At 38.4% G+C, this 14,519-nt stretch overlaps 1 protein-coding gene across 1 annotated transcript in view; it reads right to left on the reverse strand.

The window, feature by feature from the left end:
* Nucleotides 1-14,165, reverse strand: part of CD247 (CD247 molecule) — a 170,715-nt gene extending 156,550 nt beyond the window's left edge. The window contains exon 1 of the mRNA XM_033941618.1: nt 14,054-14,165. Coding sequence (XP_033797509.1) covers nt 14,054-14,111 — 58 coding nt within the window. The 5' untranslated portion in view covers nt 14,112-14,165. The remainder of the gene's footprint in view (nt 1-14,053) is intronic.
* Nucleotides 14,166-14,519: the final 354 nt, after the last annotated feature.

The raw sequence follows: 14,519 nt of genomic DNA on the forward strand, positions 1-14,519 counted from the left end.
AAAGCAGATGAGCTGAGATTTTGGTCTTTGTATTAATGTTAGTCCAAGAAATCTACCTTGAGATCCGCTTTTCAAAAAATCCTCCAGTCTGACTGCAACCTTCATAACAATTAACAAGGCATCTAAATGAACTTTATAAAATGGATTTTGGAAGGCTACGGACAGACAGTGAATTGGAACAGGCTTCTCAGCACCCTTGCTCACTGCCCCGTGGAGAAGAGAACATAGTGGACAGGGAGCAATTTTGGCTCGCCATCTTCCGTGCGCCCTGAGTGAGCTGTACTAATTACACAGCTCTTGGTATAGACCTGGTGAATTATAGAAAAATAAATAAATAAATGAAGTATTCAATTTCTCAGAGAAAGGTTTTAAAATGTTTCAGGCAAAAACAATAAAAACAAAAGTCTTTGCATATTAGCCAACAAATGCCAGAAGATAAAGGTTACATCAGTCCATCTAAATCTGCCCACTGGCGATTCTTGCACGGAATCCAGATAAGCATGCACATTCCCATATGCAATCCAACCCCTGCTTCCCTCCACTCATCACTTTAATTTCAATTCAAATCAAGGGCAATTCTCATACTACCCACAGGGTACACAACTCATTTTCAAAGGGATAAAAAATGGGAGCAGAAAATCTCTAGGTAGTCGCAAATGAAATTTCATGGAACAACATCCCAACCTAGTTTTGACTAAATCGGAAGGGCAAACGAGCCAGAGAAAACAAACGGATAAACCAAAAACTTATCAGTACATTTCTAAGCAGCTGTGCATGAAAAGGACAATAAATATTTCATTTACCTGTGTAAAAATGGGGTTAATGACCCTTCTTACTACAGATAAGAGTGTGAAGGGTTAGGTCATGGAATTTGCATACAGTTGCGGCAATGAATGCTAATCTTATGAATTGCTGTCATGTTTCTATTAGGATGAAGTTAAGAGGTGATATGCTCCGGAGTAATCTGAGGAAATACTACTTTACAGAAAGGGTGGTAGATGTGTGGAACAGTCTCCCGGAAGAGGTGGTGGAAACAGAGATTGTGTCTGAATTCAAGAGAGCCTGGGATAGGCATGTGGGATCTCTCAGCGAGAGAAAGAAATAATGGTTACTGTGGATGGGCAGACTAGGTGGGCCATTTGGCCTTTATCTGCTGTCATGTTTCTATGTTATTGCAGATAATCTGAAAACCTGGAGAAAGGGATAAAAGTGATTAGCATGGCAGGGATTTACAAAGGTTTGGAGAAGTTCCTGGAAGAAAAGTCCATAAACTGTGATTATGGTAGACTTTGGGAAAATCCACTGCTTATTTCTGGAATAATCAGCATCAAGTCTTCTTACTCTTTTGGGATCCCGCCAGGTTCCTGTGACCTGGATTGACCTCTATTGGAAACAAGATAGAAGGGCTTGAAGGACCTTTGGTTTGTCACAGTATAGTAATGCTTTTATAGCTGAGGTACCCTGCACAGGCTTGTTTAGTGCATTTTCGTATACTGCGTATGAAAAATAATGGATTCCCACCAGAACCCTTAAGAGAGACACATAGGGCTCCTTTTACTAAGGTGCACTAGCGTTTTTAGCGCATGCTACATTGCCGCTACATATGCCAAAAACTAACACCAGCTCAATGGAGACGTTAGCATCTAGTGCGCGCGGTATTGCAGCGCAAAACTGCTAGCGCAGTGTAGTAAAAGGAGCCCATAGTGAAGCATAATCCAATTTATTTTTCTGTCTTACAAGAAAGAGTGCATTACATACAGAGAAGGAACACAAAGCTGAATGTAATTATGCATTATATAGTTAGTTCACACATTTCTGATCCCTCCTGTCTACATACCCATTGGTTAGGGTATTTGTAGTTCAGAACCTATCAAATGCAATTTGCTGTACTTCTGTTTTCCACGCCCCTGTTTATGTCTCTCCTTACTCTCATTCTGTCAGTCCCCTAAGTGACTCCCGTCTTATTTAATTCTTCCCCTATATGGTCATTCACATACCCAGTCCTTCCATTACATGCTCAAACCTTCCAGTTCAATTCTTATGGCCTTCAATTTGCTATTTTAACAAAGCCTACATTCTGTAATGCTGAAGCAGCATGTATAATGTGCTCCCAGATACTTGCCTGTGTTATGAGAATGGAATGCCTATGCTGTGAGAATGTCTCAAGAATGTCTTATCTCCCTCCCTCCCTCCCCCCTCCCTTCCAGGCAGTTCCTGCATACCTCGACAATATGTAATAATTAACACCAGAATATACAAAAAGTATTAACCAAAGTATATTAGTATAAACACTATGATATATAAGTTCTCTTTTCACATTTCTCACACTGTATGCTTTTCATCTGCTGTAAACTATATGTAAAGTAGACAGGTACTTTGTACTCACAAGAGGTATAATAGTCTTCATAGCTCTTTTTTTTTTTTTGAGTGGGGGAGAGGGGAGAAGGGCAGGGGAAATTGCTCAAGATAATGCCAGTTTACCTCTCAAACAAGCAAGCATTATTTCAAAGCAAAGAGCTTGACAAATTGCTGGAAATTGAATCCTGAAGTATCGGGAAGCAAGGCAAGATAGGAACCAAATACAAGACTGGACAAGAAAAGCAGCGGGAAATGCCCTGCCACAGGAATCCCCACCACCATTTTTCTTCTTCCAGTGGCATTAAATTTCAGTTTTTCCCCCATTATTAACCGTTGTTAGGCACGAGCCAGCCTTAAACTAGTAATCTTTGGGTTAGAGCTAGAGGGCACTTGTTTTCCAGGAGTAGATATTGTACTTCATGAGAGTCTGGCTCTAGCCAGCTCATTCCTAGTTGTGGCTTGTATTTCTGGTAATCTTTTATTCCTGTTTTCTGATTAGCCCAGAGGGGCCCACATTTTCAAAGCAACTCCGTAGGGATTTCATGTCTGAATATAAACTTATAGTCCCATAAGTACTTCTGAAATTGTCCTATCTGTTGCTTATTCCACATTATTCTTCAGTAAATTTATTTGGAAGCATGACTCCTAGCAGTTGTACTGTGAGGCTACTGCTAAGTGTGTTGTTTTGAGGGATGGTGCCAGTGGGCAGGAGCAACTGGGGATTGCTCCTGCCTGCCACTATACCACTAGGGAGTAAGATATCATAATGGGGGTGGGGGATCCTTTTCGGGGGGTGTTTGCTTGGGAGAGCCTGATCGGGGTGTGTGATGAGGGGTGGTCCTAATTAAATAATGACACAGGAATGAATACCTGCAGGGCGGGGACAGGGACAGAGCCCACAATGGCAGGGATGGGGACAGGGACAAACTTGTCCCTATGTCATTCTTTAAAAACTTGAGACTAGTATCAGTATGCAAAAACCTAATACATCTTGAACAACTGGCAACTGAATTCAATTATTTTTTAAAAAACTGTAGAACATAAGAACATAAGCAGTGCCTCTGCTGGGTCAGACCAGGGGTCCATCGCGCCCAGCAGTCCACTCACGCGGCGGCCTATCAGGTCCAGGACCTGTATAGTAATCCTCTATCTATACCCTTCGATCCCCTTTTCCTTCAGGAAAGCATCCAATCCTTTCTTGAAACCCAATAGCGTACTCTGTCCTATCACACCCTCTGGAAGCGCATTCCAGGTGTCCACCACCCTTTGGGTGAAGAAGAACTTCCTAGCATTGGTTCTGAATCTGTCCCCTCTTAGTTTTTCTGAATGCCCTCTCGTTCTTGTAGCTTTCAAAAGTTTGAAGAATCTGTCCCTCTCCACTTTCTCTATGCCCTTCATGATCTTGTAAGTCTCTATCATGTCCCTCTCAATGAACTGCTGCTAAATGACATAATTTGGTGTCTTATATGCCATATGCAACATCCTTCCATCATGTGCCCAGTTGCTCTGCTGTCTTACTGTTACTGCAACAGATTCATCCATTGTTGCTAGCATCAAGGAACATTTCTAATATTTAATAAACACTTACTTTCTTGTTCTTCCCCTACACAGTTTAGTTTCTCTTCTACACCCGTGTCTGAAACACAATCCAATTACCTTCCCAGATGATTTAAAAACACAGGCAACTGAATCTTTGGAAAGGTTGTACCAAAACCAGATAGAAACGAAGGGTCTATTTGTGATTTATAAACAGTTATATAGAATATTGCCCCTTTTTATACTTTAATAAAAAGTATGAAATATAAAATCATGTGTTCGAGGCTTGTGCAAATGAGGACAGAGTCCATGGGAACGGGGCAGGGATAGGGACAGAGCTCATGGGATGGGGTTAGGATGGAGATGGAACCTGCAGAGATGGGACGGGAACAGTGCCTGTGGGGACGGGACAAACTTTGTCCCCGTGTCACTCTTTAGTCCTAATCAGAGGGAGGTTGAGATCAGAGAGGGGTGGAGGCAGCACAAGAGGATCAGGCCAAGGTTTTAGGCATGATGGTCTTTACTGCTAGAATAATGCAATTTCCAGGGTGGCTCGCAAGCAGTCTTATTAATTTACCACAGTAGTCAGCTACCTGAAGTATTATGATTCGGCAGGTAGGCGGTGACTCCCATGGTAAATCAAGGTATGGTAAAAGCTTGCCACTTTATAGAACAATGGTCAGACCGCACTTAGAATATTGTGTCCAACACTGGTCTCCATACCTCAAGAAGGATATAACTCTGTTGGAGAAAGTGCAGAGGCGAGCCACGAAACTTGTTAAAGGGATGGAGCATTTGAGCTACAAAGAACGACTCAGGAAACTGGGACTGTTTACCCTTGAGAAGAGAAGAATGAGAGGGGATTTGATAGAGACTTTTAAAATATTAAAAGGATTTGATAAAATAGACCAAGAAGCAGCATTGCTAACATATTCAGAGGTGACACGGACAAGAGGTCACAGCCTGAAACTGGGTGGCAGCAGGTTCAGGACAAATGTCAGGAAGTTCTGCTTCACACAGCGAGTGGTGGGTGCTTGGAATGCACTCCCGGAGGAGGTTGTGGCAGAAACTACTGTACTGGGATTCAAGCGCAAGCTTCTTGCATATCATATTGAGGGATACGGTAAAGTCGGGTCTCCAAAAAAGAGTACCTAAATGGGCCGCCGCGTGTGCGGAGCACCGGACTGGATGGACCTCGGTCTGATCCGGTGGAGGCGTTTCTTATGATCTTATGTTCTTATACCACACCTTGATAATTGCCACCCCCCCAAAAAAAAACCCAAAGAAACCTCTTGAACCTATTGGTATGACTTCTTGTGGACTTCAAAATACTAAATCAAGAAAAAATAAAATTAGTGATTTAATCTAATTAAAGTGTTTTGCTTTATATGAATTGCATGTAGTTTATATTATTGTACAATACTAATTTTGATTAATTATAATTTAACCTCCCCCCCTTTATTATGCTGAAATAGAGGTTTTTATAGTAGCCCAGAGTTCTAAATGCTCCGATGCGCATGGTATTCCTATGAACATTGGAGCATTTAGCGTCCCAGGTCATAGTAGAAACCTCTACCATGGCTTAGTAAAAGAAGGCCTAAATTGTTGAGCAATTTATTTTATCCATATCTATGATATATGACTTTTATTTATGTTTACCTTTTATTTATGTTTCACATTTTATGCTTGTTACTATGGAAACCATATAGGTAATACACGGTATATAAATTTGTAAATAAATAAATAAAATAAATATTATTGTATTAGGAATGGTGCTGTCATTTATTAGAAATGTATATTAGATCTTTTTATGGTCATAATACTGTATTTTTCTATTTTAATTGATTTTCTATTATATCTCATTTTGGGTGTAAATTACAATAAAGCAGGTAATAAGAGAAAAACATCCAAAAAATGGCAAAGCACTAGGTGGACGCTCCTCTCACCATTCCCTCCATAAAAGATTTTTACTATACACGCAAAGTAAACTTCGCAGTAACTGCCCCAACCCTCTGGAACTCCCTACCACAGCAACTCCGCGATGAACAACGATTAGATAAATTTAAGACAGGCCTAAAAACTTTCCTATTCCGTGATGCATTCGCTAACGCTTAGACTCTTCATCTCCCATCCTCTTACCAGCAACAAACCGCTTTGATAAAGCGACCCCACCCTCTATGTCTTATCCTAACCCCACTATCCCCTTCTTCTTCTTAAATTTGTAACTTTTCCCCTCCTCTCCCCTCTCCCTCACTCTCTAGTTTGTCTTGTAATTGTTATTCATGTTCACACAATATTTTTAATACACTAATTCTATTTTAGCCTTCCTATCTTTTAAATTTATTGTCAACCGGCCAGATATTAATTTGATAGTCGGTATATTAAAATTAATAAAACTTGAAACTTGAAACCTTCCAAGTTGGTATTTTTTAAACCTATTTTCTAAACAACTGCGTATATATATCATTTCTCAGTGGTTCATTTCAATCTCAAGGGGACATGTTAGAGGCATGGTATGAGCAGCTTCTGAGGTGGGTTATTCTGTGATAAACATTTTAGAAAATATCCAGGGCACAATTTGAACATTTGGGGCTAGACATGTTTCAACAACAAAGAGGAGGCAAAAAGGTGCCCAAACTGACCAGCTGACCACTTGAGAGATGAAGGCATTGTTTTCCCTTTCTCCCTGAGTGGTTACTGACCCTCTCCCACTTCCCAAAGGTGGGACAGTACATACCAGCCTGTATGACAGCAGCAAGCAATCTCTAGAGTAGCCTGGTGGTCAGTGCAGTGGACTCCAGAGAAGGGGATCCAAAGCAATAAGTAACCCTAACAAGTTCACTTGTGGTGGACAGTAGGAATCCACCAACCCCCTCCCCACCAAAAAATAAACCAAACAAACTACTGTACTGACATATAGATGACACCTGCAGGCATAAGGACTATTGGGGTGGCATACAGTTGGGTACAGTAGGCTGAGGGGGCATTTTGGAGGGCTCCCTATACAATGTAAGGAGGTTCTGGTGACATGTGTACCTGGGATTCCTTCTATGAAGCTCACTGCAGTACCCCCTAAGTGCCCCACAGCACTGCTGGGATGTCCATATGGCCTTCCTGCTATGAATGCTGGCCCCTCCCACATCCTGATGCTGGTATTATGGGCATTTTTCACTTGGGCAATTTTTTTGAAGATGGCTTCCAAAGAAAAATGCATATTGGAAAAAAGCACAGAGGAAAAATGGTCATTAAAAAAAAACCCAGCTAAGACGTTTCATTTTTCAAAAATGACCATATTCCCGTTTTCTGGATGCACTTGCAAAAACATCTGAATTTTGAATTAGACATTATAGTCAAAAATGCCCGTCCACATAAGTAAATAAAATGCACTCATAGTATTTTTACAGTTCAATGAAGGATTGACAGGCATTGTTATTAATGAATACCACCATGTTAGCCCATGTTAACAAGTTACATTATTAGTAACCAGGTCCCTTTGCTAAAGTGGGACTTAAAGTACATTAATGCCCATAAATGTGTTAATACATGTAAAACCAGTAGCATGCATTAGTTACTATCTCTATAAATCTGTAGCATCAATCAATGCCAAAATAATAGGTCTGGTGAATAATAAGTCAATTTATTCCTATGTGCTTACTTACATCGAAATGGTAGGTGCAGTAGTATGTGTATATCGCTGTTCATGAAACAGTTATGCCCAATTTTCTAACATATATGTCGTAGGGACATATATTCATCAGGATGTCTCTGGTTTGTTAGCACCCCTAAAGGTTATATAGATAAATAAAAAAAACACAAAGGAAATAAGGCGATACCTTTTAATTGGACTTTCGAAGGTTACCCTTCTTCAGATCAGAATATTTGTCAACATTTGCTTTTTTTGATCTAAAGAAGGGGGGTTACCTTCAAAAGCTAATCAAAAAATGCATTCAGTTAATCCAATAAAAAAGGTATCTCTTTATTTTCTTTATGTTTTGTTTTATTTCTACAATATATATTACCTTTTAAAAATGGATTAACACGGCTACCACACCTTTTAGCACACTTACCGCCTCCCCCCCAGCCCCTTTTTATCAAGCTGTGTTAGCACTAAAAGTTTTTACCTTGGACCGGTAAGGTATGTGGTCCGACGCTCATAGGAATTCTATAAGCGTAGGAGCATTTACCACACTGGCTCGCGCTAAAAACCTCCAGCGGAGCTTGATAAAAGGGGCCCTTAAAACCTTTAGTATGTGTGTAAAATCAATTTAATGAGTCATAACCTACAAATTAAAATGTGAACAATTAGGGCTCCATTTACAAAGCCGCGTTAGGCTTTTTTCTCACCGGCCTCAGTGGTATTAGCGCTGACACTCATAGAATTCCTATTTACCGTGGCTTGCAATAAAACAGCCTAACATGGCTTTGTTAAAAAAAAAAAAAAAAAAGGGGAGGGGGAGTAATTTGTGCATGTTAAAAGATTCTAACACATTTTAACATTTTTTTAAAAGTCAAAACATACATGTGAAGCAATTTTTAAAATTTCTGAAATTGGGGGAAAGGCCATAAAATCCCAAAACAAGTATTTTGCGTGTGCACTTCTCTTGTTTACAGGATTGTTAGATTTATATAAATGTCTTTTTATCCAGAGCTAAATTCAATCTGCACGCATTAAGTACACATCAGAGTGCTACAAGGATTCTAAGAATAACCAATCACTTAGAGCCAGATCTGCTGTTAACAGCAATGAAAACACGGGGTTCATGAGTTCAGATCCCATATCACTCATCTCAGGCTCCCATATCTGCAGGATGGTCACATTGAGGAGTTTTAGAAACACACGTGTTCCATTATAATATTGAAATACTATAACAATATTTAAAAATCACAAACCCAGATTCTGTCTTACTTTATGTTTGTAATGCAAACTGGTATCTAACTCAGGAGGAGTAAATTCTCTTTGGTCCATCCTGATTTTCTTCTCTTTTGGATTTAGTTCATGTTGTTCCAGAGGTAGATTTTTTTGTCAGCATACAGCCGTAGTCAGAAATAAGTATAAATATGAAATAATAAATGCAGAATGCTTAGGTTTTAGTAATGTATTTAATAAAATATGGAGCCCATTGACTGCATTTGTTAACAAACAATAAGAATAATATAATTATTGTTTTTCTTTCGTAGATCTCCTTACACATCCAAGGTGGGGGGAGGGGAGGGAGGGAGGGAGGGATATTTTGAGGAATTAAACTATATAAGTATAATATTGGTAATAATTAATATGAGGTAACATGTTATAATAAGAGAAAATGGGGGGAAATGGTTATTTTCTTTTTTATTTGTATATTAAGGTGCATTTTATTCAAATTTTTAATGTTATATTATCTGTAATGCACTGCCAATGTTTGGGAAATTCAATAAAGATTAAAAAAAACCCAAAACCACAAAACAAAACAGAAATGGGGCATCAGAATTTTGTCATGTATATTTCCTGAATTTGTTTTTTCCTTTCTTAGTTCCTAATTTGTGGGATAATATTTTGTGATTATATATTGCGAATTCTGTCTCATTCATGAATTGTGTCTCAAGTTTACATATATTTTTAAAAAATATATAGTAATTTCTCCTTGCTCATTCCCACTGGTTAAAAATTCTCATTGTTGCTTTATTCTTTTTAAAGTTTCCTTGCAAGTGTGTTATTAGACATTAAGATAAATAATTCATTTTTTGGGTTCCTATACACTTGCAACAGTTTCTAGATTTACGTGAACAAGGATTAGACTCACGGGAATAAGGGCTGATCTTGGATTGGAGTTAGTAAATAGCATTTAGCGCAGGTTTTTTTTTTAAACAGCTTATATTTTCATTTATATTTTAATCAGTAATAATGTCTGTAATTCCTCCATAGTAGTGGGCTAGGAAGATTCTTTCTTTAAGTAATTGGTTATTTCTGTATTGTATTATCTAAGAAATGTTTATCTTCATCCTGTTCTGTACGAACTGTATTATTAAAAAAATTATTTTTTTAAAAAAGTTCTCAGTGCTTGTATGTTTCTCTTTTGAAGGTGCTTTGTGATATTCTTATTTGTATTAATTAACTTTTATTTCTCTCTTTTTTGAGACTTAGGGCTCTTTTTACTAAGCTGCGTTAGCGTTTTTAGCGCACGCAGCATTTTAGCGCACGTTAAACCTGCGCTACGTGGCTAAAACTAATGCCAGCTCAATGCTGGCATTAAGGTCTAGCGCGGGCGGCAATTTAGCGTGCGCTATTCCGCACGTTAAAGCCCTAACGCAGCTTAGTAAAAGGGTGTAAAAAAGAGGAACAGTAGGGAAAAATCACGTTATGTACAATTTGGGATACATTTTCAAGCCTTACTTACATTGCACAATTGCAAAACCGGCACAATTAAAATTTTTCAAAAATACCATCTTTGCTCACTAGAACACTGTAAATGGATTTTTCCCCTCACACATCTAAAATGCATTCAAATTAGGCATTAAAGGATTTTGCTGGGCTGCGTATGCTACGGAAGAGTTGATAACATTAGTATATTTTTTTATAGGGACACAAGTGAACATACTTCAGCAAAACTCCTAAGAAAATAAGTTTGCCTTGCATTTATGCTCTGCTTTTGCTGTATGTATTTTACATTACCTTGTTCTTGCATATATCACAACAGTTACATCGCTTCGTTGCTCGTCTCTGCACCCTCTCTAGCAGTTTTATATCCTTCTTTAGGTTGGGAGACCAGTGTTGGATGCAGTATTCCAAGAGTGGTATAGAGCAATGGTCAGACCACACTTGGAATACTGCGTCCAACATTGGTCTCCCAACCTAAAGAAGGATATAAAACTGCTAGAGAGGGTGCAGAGACGAGCAACGAAGCTAGCAAAAGGCATGGAGAAACTGGAATATGAGGAACAACTTAAGAGACTGAGATTGTTCTCCCTTGAGAAAAGGAGACTGCGAGGGGATATGATCAAGACCTTCAAAATACTGAAAGGAATTGACAAAATAGAGCAGAAAAAAAAATTATTTACATTGTCCAATTTGACACGGGCAAGAGGACACGGATTGAAGTTAAGGGGGGTCAAGTCCAGGACAAATATCAGGAAGTTCTGCTTCACACAGAGAGTGATCGACACCTGGAATGCTCTCCCAGAGGAAGTTATTGCGGAATCGACCTAGTATTTAAAAGCAAACTAGATGCACATCTCCTTACGAGAGGCATAAAGGGTGACTAAAAATACGCCAGGTCTACACCTGGCAGGGCCTCCGCGTGTGCGGATCGCCGGACTTGATGGACCGGTCTGATCCGGAGATGGCGCTTCTTATGTTCTTATGATGCTACAGAAAAAAAAGACTCCCACAGAGGAGAAAGCTTTATTAATTAAGATTCAAAACAATTAGGTAAAGCCTGGCTAATTAGACAGGCTTTTTCAGAAGGGTACTGGGTGACTGCTAATATGTACTTGAAGGATTGATCGGTTGTATGGTATATGATGTATGCTATTAAGGGCTCCTTTTACTAAGCTGCAGTAGCGTTTTTAGCGCGCGCTGTCTCCCGCGCTACGTGCCAAGAACTAACGCCAGCTCAATGGTGGTGATGGCGTCTAGCGTGCACGGCAATTCAGTGCGTGCTAAGCATGCACTAAAACTGCTAGCACAGTTTAATAAAAAGAGCCCTAAGTCTGCACCATTGTGAAGTACCTTGGATTGCTTAAAGAGAGGCACAGATAAGCATGTGTAAATAAATTTTAAACCCTCTTGGGAAGGAAAATACTTAACTATATCTGTCTGTGAGTCACCTTGAGCTTGGATTTGAAAAGGAAATTAAAAGAACTTTATTAATTAATGATTTATTTATTAACGACGCTCATTGGGATCTCTCTTCTATGTTTCACACATATACTCTCAGCTGAAATTATATGTGCTGGCCCTGCTGGATTTGGTTGACATGAGACACTGGTTGTATTGGCTTATAATTAATATTATCTCCCTACTTATTAACTGTGATATGTACAACTAGTCTGTTTCATGTTTGAGTTATCTTCTGTATATCTGTATATTTATAATAATTATTTGTATACTTTGTATATTTATTTTGAAAAATAAAAATGATTCACACACAAAAAAGTCCCCCCCCCAAAAAAAACAACAACCAAACAAACAAACTTTATTAAGTGATAGAGGGCATGGATACGGAAGCACAGTTAGGCTCCCCAGGAGGTTAAGGGTATTTTTGGTGATCTTTGGAAGTAGACTTTAGTCAGTGTATCTTGGAGGTAACATATTGAACATACATGATCAATCCTCCTGATATTCTTAAATTTAATAAAAGGACTAGAAATGGTTTTCAAGCAGTCAAGGTTCACAAAGACAGGTGAAAGTAAATTCTGTTATAGCTTAAACCCTACCCATTCAAACCCATTTACACTATGGCTGGAGGTACCTTCTATAACTTTGTATTTACTACTTTAAACTTGCAAGGGCTGTTATTTTCTTCCCATTAAACCTTCAAAAGGGTAGTGCTTCTCTACTTTGAAAACAGTAAAGATTAATTTTAAGAGTCCAGAATCGTAATGTGTTATCCTGGTGGGATGAGCCTTCAATATTGCCTTGATAATGAATTTGACTGGATGGATGACGTTGTCATTTACTCTGTTACTATGTAATATGTCACAGCAAATATCCCCTACTTAGGCCTTATGTTCACAGATAAAACAAAAAAAAAAAAAAAAAAAACACACACACACAAAAAAGGGCAAATGCAAACAATTTGTTTAAAATTCCTATAAAATAAATCTCAGATTAGTCAACACAGTTTGACTCAATTGTACATAAGGAAGGTTCTCTCTTACCCGATAATATTGTAATAAAAAATAAGCACAAAAATCCTCCATCTTTTACTCTAGCTCTAATCATAGGTATTTTGCAAACTGTCGACTGAATTATAATTATTTTCCATTCTTCACACATTAATAAAACATTAAAGAATCCAGTAGCTTGGAATATCATTCTGTTTGCTGGCAATCAGCGTAAGCTCTGTGAAACTTTTTTTTTCCTTCCTCTTAGAGGATACGTGTTTTGCACACTAGTTTTTATAACCTCGTGAAAGTAGCACAATTTGGACACACAATAGAGGCATAATAAATGACCTAAAATGTTCTCAAGGCATACTTGCATTGCCCTTTAACTATATAGCATTTGGATGTTGTATGAGAAATGGTCACAACTCACAGTATAAACAAGATTGGGGTTTGAAATGCAAATAATAGGAAGGGAGGAATTATCACAAAGCGTAGAAGAAAGAGAAAAAGAAAATAAGCCCCTTCAGTGAGAGAAGGCCAGGTGCATGATGAGCGGAAGTTCAACAGCAACGGACCTGTTAGGCATGAAGCCAAAACTTTAGCTTACACAGAGAGAAGACAGGATGGTGGGATCTCTGCAAAACACAGAAAGCTTTCTATTATGCTAGATGGCCTTATTAAAGGCATAATTCACAAAACTTGTTTTTCCTCATAAATACAGAATGGGAGAACAGCTTAGTGAATTAGGCTAAAAATATCATCTAAATGACCACATAAAAAGAAATATTATTTCAAAATGCATTTACAAGTATAATTAGAGCCAAAACAAAACAACTGTGTACCTGGATATCTCAAATGTGCAGAAAATGATTGGTCGTAATGGGTAAATGTCATTCATTTTACTCTGTAACCATGATATATTAGTCCTTACTGCACATCCTTCTGTATCGGGCCTATATTCTCTATGTACTTGATTCCGATGCAAATTCAAAAGTTTCTAGATTTAAAATCCATCATCTCAATTACAAAGGAGAATATTGAACAGCTTTAAATGAGTTCATCAACTTTATGAACTCCAGAAATCTCAAATATTTTAAAACAATGATTCTTTAACAGGTCCGTGACCCGTGACTTACTTCCTGCCTGAGATGTCTTATGGCTATCTGTCTTACCCTCTCCTTTCCCAAAGTTCTTTCCATCTCAGAAAATATAAAAATTTCTTTATGGCTTCCAGGGTTAATCTCTAAACCACACCGGTAATGGGTAATATATCTCCTAAGGTCTGGAGGACAATTAGGATATCTTTTAACTCATTACGTCTAAACTTGTATTTGTAATAAGGTGTGTCCTTTACCTGTAGGTTGAAAATCTGCCTGCAAGAAAGCCGAAAGGACAATCCACTTGATCTTCATTTTGGATCAAGATATCAGGAGAAGCCCAGCTAAAATTTAAACGTCCCTTATAGGACTATACCGAAGGAGAAAAAAAAAAGACTCCTTCACTCAGCTTGTTCTTCTGTCACCTCCACAGGAAGTTGAACATCTGAAAGCTCTTCTAGTCTACCAGTTACCAACGAAGTTCACACACACACACACACCAGGAAACCTAGCTGTTTCTTGTTAAAATCTTAGCTGCTCTGTACATCCATTGCAGCTTTCTTTTTGTCCTGGTTGCCATAACGTAATCCCATTAAACAAAATATCATAAGCTAAAACAAGTTACTATTGACCTATTTTTCTTAATGACACAAAACTTATACAAATCCTGTTGTTAAATCTCTGCAATACAGATGGTGAATAAGGACCATCAGGATCAGAGTT

The sequence above is a fragment of the Geotrypetes seraphini genome, chromosome 4 (genome assembly GCF_902459505.1).
Source record: "Geotrypetes seraphini chromosome 4, aGeoSer1.1, whole genome shotgun sequence".
In the NCBI taxonomy this organism is placed as follows: domain Eukaryota; kingdom Metazoa; phylum Chordata; class Amphibia; order Gymnophiona; family Dermophiidae; genus Geotrypetes; species Geotrypetes seraphini.